The sequence below is a fragment of the Tupaia chinensis genome, unplaced genomic scaffold, assembly GCF_000334495.1.
Source record: "Tupaia chinensis unplaced genomic scaffold, TupChi_1.0 Scaffold000418_1, whole genome shotgun sequence".
Lineage (NCBI taxonomy): Eukaryota > Metazoa > Chordata > Mammalia > Scandentia > Tupaiidae > Tupaia > Tupaia belangeri.
The window spans coordinates 1,791,921-1,802,684 of NW_006159923.1; the positions used below are offsets into that span (position 1 = coordinate 1,791,921).

At 44.6% G+C, this 10,764-nt stretch overlaps 1 protein-coding gene and 1 pseudogene across 1 annotated transcript in view; both read left to right on the forward strand.

Moving 5' to 3' along the window:
* Positions 1-10,764, forward strand: part of ASXL1 (ASXL transcriptional regulator 1) — a gene marked incomplete at its 5' end in the record, with an annotated part of 80,103 nt that overhangs the window by 61,284 nt on the left and 8,055 nt on the right. Inside the window, 6 exon segments of the mRNA XM_027774281.1 lie at positions 7,221-7,341; positions 7,416-7,513; positions 8,233-8,326; positions 8,793-8,945; positions 10,189-10,352; positions 10,451-10,547. Coding sequence (XP_027630082.1) covers positions 7,221-7,341; positions 7,416-7,513; positions 8,233-8,326; positions 8,793-8,945; positions 10,189-10,352; positions 10,451-10,547 — 727 coding nt within the window.
* On the forward strand, positions 5,394-5,493 carry LOC114008952 (uncharacterized; annotated as a pseudogene).

The window sequence follows — 10,764 nt, forward strand, 5'->3', positions numbered from 1 at the left end:
TTAGAAATGTTCTATACCTTAATGTGTATTCGTTAGAACTTAGCAAATGGTACGTTTAAGTGTGTTTCATTGTATGTAAGTTATAGCTTAATATATAAAAATGGAAAGTTGCTAGGGGCATTCTCCTCCCTGAGCACAATACAGTTATCACAGTCAGGGCTTCTAGCATTAATACAGCACTACCATCTAGTGTGCAGTTTACATTCAGATATCCAGTGATGCCTTGAAATTTGCTAAGAGAGGAGTTTTATTTATTTATTTTTGCTTTTGCTTTTTATTTATTTAATTTTATTTATCATTTAATAATATTTATATTGATTCATTCATTTCTTTTAATTTGACCAGTTAGTTATTTTCAATTGAGCAGAGAGGGACAGGAAAGGGGAGAAACAAAGCCACCAGGTCTGGGATTCAAACCATAGCCACGTGGGAGTGTCCAGCACCTTAACCACCAAGCCACATGCTGGTCCCCTCATTATTATTATTTTTAAATTTGCTACAGGGCAAGTTTGTGAGAGAGAGAAGTAAGAAAACAGGCCACCACTGGCTGGCCAAAAATACATTTTAAAAAATTATTAATTCTACTTGTTATTATTTTTTTTCTTTTTGGAGAGGTTTTTGCCATAGGGTGCATGTGCTTGCCAGAAAGATAGAGAGAGACAGAGAGAGACAGAGAGATAGAAAGCAAGAAATCACCCCCCAGGGGGGATGGCCACGCTACAATCCCTTCTCCTCCATTCTCCTCTCGGGATCTTGGGCACGCACGCACATGCGCCTGGCATGTGTTTTAAGCCACCGGGTCTGGGATGCAAACCGCGGTCGACTACATGGGAGTCCAGCGACATAGCCATCCTGCTAACTGCTGGTCCCTACTTGTTATTATTTTTTAACTTGACCAGAGAGAAACAGAAAGAAGGGAAAGTGAGAAAGCAAGTCACCATGTCTGACCAGCAAACCACGGTCAGCCACTCTGGAAGTCCAGTGCTTAACTACCATGCCACCTGCTGACCCCTAAAATACATTTTAATTGTAGAAAATAACCCCAAATTAAAAGAAAGTAAAGCACTTAGAATTTCACCATCTGAAGGTGGTGATAGCTAACATTTTGGCTTATATTTCTCTTGTTTCTTTTTCTGTGCAAACACATACACACAATTTTTATTTTTTAAAAATGACGGAGGTATTACACTGTGTTTAACTGCTTAATTCACTTTTATCTTCAACATTTCTTTGGTGTTCTGTAGTTTTATTTCAAATAGCATCTATGGTAGTGTTCTTTGATAGAAATGCTGTGGTTCTGAGCTTTTTATTTATTTATTTATTTTTGGAGATTTTTTTTTTCCACTGTAGGGCGCGTGCGCTTGCCAGACAGAGAGAGACATAGAGACAGAAAGTGAGAAATCACCCCCCAGGGGGGATGGTCATGCCACAATCCCTTCTCCTCCACTCTCCTCTCGGGATCTTGGGCATGCACGCACACGTGCCTGGCGTGAGTTTTAAGCCACCGGGTCCCGGACGTGAACCGCGGTCGACTACGTGGGAGTCCAGTGACATAGCCATTACGCTAACTGCTGGTTCCCTCTGAGCTTTTTTATTACAGAAACAGTGAAACGCATTGGGCACAGATGTTCAGTGAACATTCATGTAACTTCCACTAGGTCGAAGACCGTGAACAGGGCCAGCAGCCGGGAGCCCCTCACATGTCCCTTCCCAATTGCAACCTGCCCCTCCCACCCCCGCAAGCTAAACGTCACTACTGTGCTGACTTCATAGAAGTTATTTTTTTATTTTTGTTTCCTTTTCTTGTTTCCTGCCTATGTCTACATCCCTAACACTGTAGCTTTGCTTGTTTTTGAACATTTTACAAGTAGAATCCCTGTAGCGTGAGTTCTTCTGTGTCTGGCTTTTTTCTTTTTAAAGAATTGTTTATTTAATTTTATTTATTTATTAGTGTTTTTTTTTTTTTTTAATTTGCTGTAGGGCACATGTGCTAACCAGAGAGGGAGAAAAGGAGGGAAAGTGAAAAAGCAAGCAGACAGGTCTGAGACTCAAACCACGGTTGGCCATGTGGGAGTCCAGCACCTCATCTGCCACCCCACCTGCTGACCCTGTGTCTCCCTTCTTTCATTCAATATTTTTTGGGGGAGATTCATCCATGTTACTGTGAGCAGCTGTGGTTTGTTATATGTGTTGTATATATTTTTAAAATTTTGTTTTGTTTTTGCCAAAGGGCACATGCACTTTCCAGAGAGAGACAGAGAAAGTGAGAAATTACCCTCTCGGGGTTGGGGGTGGGGGGAATGTTGGCCATGCTGCAATCCCTCCTCCTCCGTTGTCCTCCTGAGAGCTTTGGCATGCATGTACACATGCCTGGTCTAAGTTTCAAGCCCACTGGTTCTGGGGCTTGAACCATGGATAACCACGTGGGAGTCCAGCGATATAACTGCTATGCCATCTACAGGTCTCTCCACATCCTTTATTAATACTATTAGGTCAGGGACCAGCAGTTGGTGTAATGACTATGTCACTGGATTCCCATGTAGTCGACCGTGGTTTGAGTCCCGGACCCGGTGGCTTAAACTCACACCAGGCACATGTGTATGTGTGCCTAAGATCCCAAGAAGAGAATGGAGGAGAGGGATTATATATATATATATATATATATATATGTACACATACTATTAGGGTGTTGGGACAGTCACGATATATTTTTCTGTACAAAGCGTGTGAAGACTTTCCGACGACCCAGTACTTGGTATTTTAGCTGTGCTGGTGGATGTGATGGTATCTCATTGTGGTTTAATTTGCATTATTTTGTGTTTTCCTTAGTTAGATTAAATACCTTTTCATGTGTCTGCTGGCCACTTGGATATTCTCTTTTGCACAGTGTCTAGTTCACATCTTATTTTTCTTTTGGATTGACATATGTAGGCCAGATATAAATTATTTCTTGGTTATATGAGTTGCAAATACCTCTCCTGACCTCCTTACTCCATTAATGATATCTTTTGATGAATAAATAGTTTTAATGTAGTTCAATTGAAAATTAGTGCTTTTCATGTCCTGTATGAGTCTTAGGAATGGAAGTATTGGGTTAAAAGTTATATATTGAGTTGTCAGGAGAGTCATAAAAAGTTGTTTGCATTAACATAATAGAAAAATATATGACTTTCCTGATGACTTTGTGTATATGTGTGTGTGTGTATGGATATATCTATATCTATATTATATCTATATCTATATCTATCTCCAGGGTGAATGACCATGCTGCAATCCTTTCTCCATTCTTTTCTTGGAATTTTAGGCATGCACACACATGCACTTGGCATGATTTTTAAATTGCCAGATCTGGTACTTGAACCGTGGTTGGCCATGTGATTGTCTAGCGTTTTAACCATTTTGCCACCTGCTAGTCACCCATTTTTAAGATTTGTTTAAAGTTTATTTATTGCCTTTTTCATGAAAGAGAAAGAAAAAGAGAAAGGCATCCTTGATAGTCTCCCCACATCAGTCCTTTCCCTAACCTCCCAGGCAGGACTACAGGCATGTGAGCAGGCTTACCCCATATGTTTATGTTCAGCCAGACCCTGAACCTGGGTCTCCCACGGGTTCCAGCATCGTGCAAGGTGCCTTACTGCATGTGCCACTGTGGCTGGGCCTATTTTTAGATTTTTGCTAACAGTTTACTCTCCTACTAGCAGCATATGCACCTTTCAATACCATTTTCATGTTCACCAACAGTGTTTATATCATTTTCATATTCTTGCTAAAACTGGAGTTTTGGGGTCAGCTTTGCCAATATAGACTTCCCTGTTCATTTTTGAGTATTTTATCCTCGTTTACTTACAAGATTCAGAGATTAAATTTGCTTCATTGGTCCAGAAACATGGCAGTCATAACCATAATGGTAAGATTAATACTAAAAATAATCGTTAGCTTTTGATTCTGACCAGCCTTTATGGCCGGTAGGAGGTGAAAGATAAAGATCTTTAAACACTTTTATTTGTTGTTGATTTAAGATAGCATGATTTTATCTTAAAATTAATTCAGATAGGGGCCAGCTGATAGTGTAGAGGTAAAGGCACTAGATCCCACATTGCTGACTACATGGTTCAAATCCCAGACCCAGCAGCTTGGAAATCGTGATGGGCACATATGTGTATGTGCCCAAGATCCCAAGAGGAGAATGTAGGAGAAGGGATTGTGGCATGACTAACCCCCCCGGGGGGGGGTGATTTATTGCTTTCTCTCTTTTTCCCTCTCCCTTCCTCCTTCCCTCTGGACAAGTGCATGAGCCTGTATGGCAAAAACATTTTTTAAAAATTAAATTGATGAAAATATAAGGGGCCCATGACGTTGGTGAGTTAGATTTTTGTGGAGTTCTCTTAAATTTATAATGTATTTTTTAAGAGGTAGAATTTTGATTTTATCTAGTCTCCACATATTTTTATTATTATTCACACACTTTTCTTCAAAATGGAAGACCTTCCCCTCTTCTCTCAGAACTGATCTCTGTCCCTCTCTCCGGCCTCCAATATTCATTCACAGCCTTCCTCATTTTGAGTTGTGAGGCAACGCCTAAGTTCTCCTTGGGCATGCATGGAGTTAACTGAGAGTAAACCCAGAGCCTGTGAAGAAGCCTTGGTGAGGAGGTGACAGAATGGAACTCTTCTCTGCATCAGGTTGTTGGTACTTAGTTTAGTTTAAATCTTCAGCATTTTTCACTGGACTTCTGGTCTAACTTTTTTTTTGGGGGGGGGGGCGAGGGAGAGGTTTTTGCTATAGGGTGTGTGCACTCACCAGAAAGACAGAGAGATAGAAAGCGAGAAATCACCCCCCAGGGGGGATGGCCATGCCGTAATCCCTTCTCCCCCATTCTCCTCTTGGGATCTTGGGCATGCACGCACACATGCCTGGTGTGAATTTAAGCCACCGGGTCTGGGACTCGAGCCACAGTTGACTACATGGGAGTTCAGCGACATAGCCATTACGCTAACTGCTGGTCCCCTGGTCTAACTCTTCTTGCTTCTAGACTTCTCTTGATTGTCAGAATGAAAGTCCTAAAATCATTCCCCTGATAAATATCCTTTAGAGATGCCAAGATGATTAAAATCTTACTCCTGGGGCCAACAGATGGCGTAGTGGTTTAGGTGTTGCACTCCCACATGACTGACCACAGTTCAAGTCTTGGACCTGGTGGCTTAAAAATCCCCTTTGGTTTGTGTGCACCCAAAATCCCAAGAGGAGAATGGAGGAGAAGGGATTGCTGCGTGGCTATCTTCTATAGAGGGTGATTTCTTACTTCCCTCTCACTATCTCTGTCACTCCGGGAAGCACATGTGCCCTAGGGCAGAAACGTTCAATAAAAACCGTAAAAAACCTTACACTAATTCTTGCTTCGGCTGCACATATACTAAAATTGGAATGATACAGAGACCAGCATGACCCCTACACAAGGATGACACACAAATTCATAAAGTGTTCCATATTTTAAAAAAAAGGAAAATTGAGTAATATTTAAATTCTAGTATCCACAGTGCAATAAATATTTTAAATTTCAGTACTTAAAATTATACCATGTTATGAAAATAAATATGTACATGTTGGACATTTTTGCATATAAATTTATGTAAATTAAACTATTAATTAAAACAAAAACCCTACTCCCTCTACACACTGTTTTATTTTTTGCCCTCCTGCTGCCTCTCTAGCCTCTTCTGTATCCAGTTGCCACACCATTACTGAAGCCTGTGGTTTTTTGGAGTTTGGAGTATTCTTTCATATTTGCTTGTCCCACTATCTAGAACTTCTACTGTCTCCCTGCTGCTCACTCATCTGCCCAATAGCTAACTTCTGAAAAAAAAAACTCTCAAGCACACATCCCGTGGGCCCCTCTTCTGGGCTGCCACCGTTCTCTGTGCATGTGCCCCTGTCACTGTACTTTATATCATAATAAGTTTGACTTCTCCCACTACTCGGTTGAGCTCCAAGGGCACAGGGCCCTAATTCTTCCTTGACTCCCACCCTCTCAGGAACTAACATGGTGTAGCTTATAGAAGGTATCATATAAATGCTTAATAAATAATTAAATGCAAAATTATATCTAACTTTAAAAAGAATGTATTTCATTTTATTCTTTTTTTAAAAGTTGCTATAGGATACAAGCATGTGTGCACAGGAGAAAAGTGAGAAAGTAAGCCACCGGGTCCGAGACTTGAACTGTGGTTGGCCTTGTGGGAGACCAGCACCATAACTACCCCACCACTTGCTGGCCCCATTTCTAGCTAGCTAGCTTGCTTGCCTGCTTGCCTGCTTGCTTGCTTGCTTGCTTGCTTGCTCTCTTGCTCATGCTTGCGCTCGCGCGCTCGGTCGCGCTCTTTCTTTCTTTCTTTCTCTCTTTCTCTCTTTCTCTCTCTCTCTCTCTTTCTTTCTTTCTCTCTCTCTCTTTCTCTCTCTCTCTCTCTTTCTCTCTCTCTCTCTCTCTCTTTCTCCCTTTCTCTCTTTCTCTTTCTTTCTTTCATTGTTTTGAAGAGGTTTTTGCCTTAGGGCATATGTGCTTAACTGAGAGAGAGACAGAAAGAGACAGTGAGAGGGAAAGTAAGAAGTCACCTCCCAGGGGGTTGGCCACACCACAGTTCTGTCTCCACTCTTCTCCCAGGGTCTTGGGTGCACACACACATGCACCTGGTGTGAGTTTCAGGCCACCGGGTCTGAGACTCTTAACTGCAGCCAGCCATGTAGAAGTCTGGTGACGTAACTGCTGGGCCACCTACTGGCCCCATGTATCTAACTTTCTTAATGCTGTACTTACTTAATTTTTTAAGAGAGATTTTTGTTATAGAGCGCATGTGCTCGCCAGAGAGATAGTGACAGAAAGTGAGAAATCACCTACGGGGGATGGCCATGCCACAGTCCCTTCTTCATTCTCCTCTCAGGATTTTGGGCACACATGCATATGTGCCCAGGGTGAGTTTTAAAACCCTGGATCTGGGACTTGAACCACATTGGAGTCCAGTGACGTAATCATCACAGCATCTGCTGGTCCCTTAATGCTGTATTTATCGAAAGAACTTGAAAGCTGAGAAAGAGGTCAGTCAGAAAGGAATAGGTCTTGTTGATATAAATCTCTCATCTCCCAAAGCATACAAATTTAGGAATGACTACTGTGCTTGTAGGATTTGTAGGGTTTTGCTCACCTGAGTTGTGCCTTGCTGTCACAGAAGGATGCCCTGCAGTGGTCGCGCAGTCCGGCTGCAGTGGAAGGAGAGGAGCCAGAAGACACAGCTGATGTGGAGAGCTGTGGGTCTAATGAAGCCAGCACTGTGAGTGGTGAAAACGATGGTAAGTGCCCTTAACAGGAGGGGGACATACCCCGGACACCTGCTAGGACTAACCTTCGTTTTCCTCTCTCCCAGTGTCTCTCGACGAAACATCTTCAAATGCATCCTGTTCCACAGAATCTCAGAGTCGGCCTCTTTCCAGTTCCAGGGACAGTTACAGAGCTACTGCACAGGTAGGAAGGAGAATGGCGACTGGGCCTGGAGGACAAGACAAGTCTTCCTCCTCTGTCAGCTGTGAACGTGTTTACAGGGTGTTGAAAATAAGTTTGGTCTCCACCTCTTAGTACTGTTTAAAAGTGGCCCATGGGGGCGGGGGGCAGCAGATGGCGTGTTGGTTAAGGTGCTAGACTCCCACATGGACGACCACAGTTCAAGTCTCAGACCTGGTGCCTTGCTTTCTCACTTTCCCGTTCTCTCTCTGCTCAAATTAAATAATAATAATAAAGAAATAATTAAGAAATATAGTGGTCCATAGGAAAAGTAGTTTGTTTTTCTCTTTGCCATGGCTGAGCAATTCTGTTCATTCTGGCAGTATGCTCAACAATGTGTACTGGGAGGGAGAAGTGTGGGACCGTGCAGACTGGTAAGCATGTGAGCTTGATAGTAGTGCGAACGTTGGCTCTGCCACTCCTCGCCGTGGGGCCATGGGCGAATCCCTTATCTGTAAAATGGGGCTAACGCTGCATTCTTTGCAGCTTGCAGTAATACTTGGCCCAGGACCGACACGCAACTCAGTAACGTTAGTCATTGCTGTTGTCAGCTTTCCCTGGCAGATCTGGTTGACTACGAACTCTGTTTTACAAGAGAGCGGGTAGAGATAGGGCCAAGAGGGAGTGCCAGTGTGGCTCTGCAGGTGACTCGGGCTCTCTTTCTATTCCCTTGGGGAATATAGGCAAACAGACAAAAGAAGAAGACTGGGGTGATGCTGCCTCGAGTTGTCCTGACTCCTCTGAAGGTAAACGGGGCCCACGTGGAATCTGCATCAGGTACGTGTAAACCCGTGGTCATGGTGCTCTTTCCTCAGGTCCTGGGGACCTGGCCTCCCTGTTTCTGACCTAGTAGTGTGATGCCCATAGAGCTGTTGAGCCAGAGTCAGGAGCCCACCTTCCTGGAAGGCAGCGCTCTGTGCTGGTAAAGCCTGCTGTAGGTTCTAGTCTGGCCTCTGCTGTGTGCCCTCGTTTGGCTCCCAGGGCAGTCATGAAGAGCCAGTGAAGGGACGTGCCAGTGCTTTGCAAAAGGTGTAGTGCTGTGCAAATACACGTGGCAGTTTGGCCTTCCTAAGGTGGCGCTTTAAGCCAGTCCATGAGGTGGTCATTTCCAGCAGCCCGAGGCTGGGAGATGAAAGCACCTTCACATTGTGGCGGTGTTCAGGGAGCTGGGAGAAGTAAGCTTGTCTGAGAGCCATGGGCGTGGCCTGTGATACTTTTGACCAGTGGAATGCTGTACCTTCAGGGTTCTCGGGCCGCCACGCCGATGGCGAGAGCGGCAGCCCGTCCAGCAGCAGCAGCGGCTCTCTGGCCCTGGGCAGCGCTGCTATTCGTGGCCAGGCCGAGGTCGCCCGGGACCCTGCCCCGCTCCTGAGAGGCTTCCGGAAGCCGGCCACAGGTGAGTGGCTTGGCACTCATTTCTCTGCCTGTAAAGGGGGCCCCTGCAGGCCTAGTAAGAAGATGTCTTCTACTACTCCAGTTCCTTTATCAATTTATTTTTATTTCTCGGGTGGCCCTCTGTTTTTGCCTGTATTTTGGTTATCTCGTGTATAGATCTCTGCTAGACTGAGACACCTTGTGGGCAGAGATGGTGCCACATTGCTCCTTTATGTCCCGTAGGGCCTAGCCCGTGCCCGCCCTGGACCTGCTTAGTGTGTGAATGAGCAAATACTGCTTGTCAGCTTCTCAGTGAAGAAATCCAACATCCACTTTCTTTCTTTGGTAATACCTGCCACATTCATTCCCAGCATCACAGTGTCTATCAGCTGCTCCCTTTTTCTGAACCAACTAGTATGTTGAGATGTCGAATATGAGCATGCATACAAACTCAGTAGTGCCACCTTGACCCAGCAGGGTTATCTGTAAGGTTAGTATGCCATTTGCTATTGCAGGATTTATGTCTTAAGGTCTATGTGCTAGGGTCTTTTATAGAGGGGCAGCTTGTAACCATTAAGATGACTAGCCTTGGCTTCTGAAAATTAGCATAAAACATTGTCTAAGTGGGAACTAGCTTTGCTGTCTTGCTGCTTTTCCAATTCATCAGTAGCCCTTAATCTAAGGTCTCACAGGTCTCTATTATTAGTGACTTTGGTTTTTTTTTCCCCAAATAAAAGTAACATTTGCTTAGGCTTATGTGAGTGGTATTGACATTTCAGTTGACTTTGACCAACCCTTAGTACAGTTCTGCATGGAGATTGTCTCTCTCCAGCACATTCTCAGAAGGCTTCCATAGACTTTCCTGTAATAGACGAACTAAATTCGTTCGTAGACACATTCCATCATTTCTCCAGTTGGGCCTTGTAGAGCCTGTTCTCCAGCTTTGGAGGGAAGCTCAGACCCTGCCCCCTGCTTGGATCTCCGTGGGAAGAGTTTCCTCTTTGATGGCATAGTTCAGCACACAGTGTTGGTTGAGGGGGACACAGCCCAAGTGTTCTCTAAGGTTTGCTGGCAATGCCAGTCATCTGGAAAGAACAGTTTTAACATACAGGTTAGGGTGGACTGGACGATTGGGCAGATTGTGTACCTAAAAGTTCTGGGTGGCTTGAGCTCTGCCACCAAAACTTTTCCATCAGTTGGTTTTTGCCTCTGCTGTGAGGTGCTGAAAATGTATACCTTGCTGCTTCTTGCTTCAAAAATCACAGGTCAAATGAAACGCAACAGAGGGGAAGAGATAGATTTTGAGACTCCTGGGTCCATTCTTGTCAACACGAACCTCCGTGCCCTGATAAACTCCCGAACGTTCCATGCCCTGCCATCACACTTCCAGCAGCAGCTCCTCTTCCTGCTGCCTGAAGTGGACAGACAGGTACAGAATGGAAGCTTCCTCTTTGCCTCCTTCTGGGTGGGCTTCTGTTCTTTTTTTCAGTGTCTTTACTTATTATCTTACCTCCTTGATCTTTCTAGGTGGGGACCGATGGCCTGCTGCGTCTTAGCAGCAGTGCACTGAATAATGAGTTTTTCACCCACGCGGCTCAGAGCTGGAGGGAGCGCCTGGCTGATGGTGAGTAGATTTCATCCTCTGACAGCTTGAGGTGTGCTTGCCATGTGTGGTAGTGCATGTCTCCTGGTATTGAAAACTCAGTCTTTTGGGGCCAGCAGGTGGTGTGGTGGTTAAACGTGCTGGACTCCCACTTGGCCGACCACAGTTCAAATCCCAGGCCCAGCGACTTTCTCCCTCTCTCTCTCTCTCTCTCTCTCTCTCTCTCTGGGCAAATCAA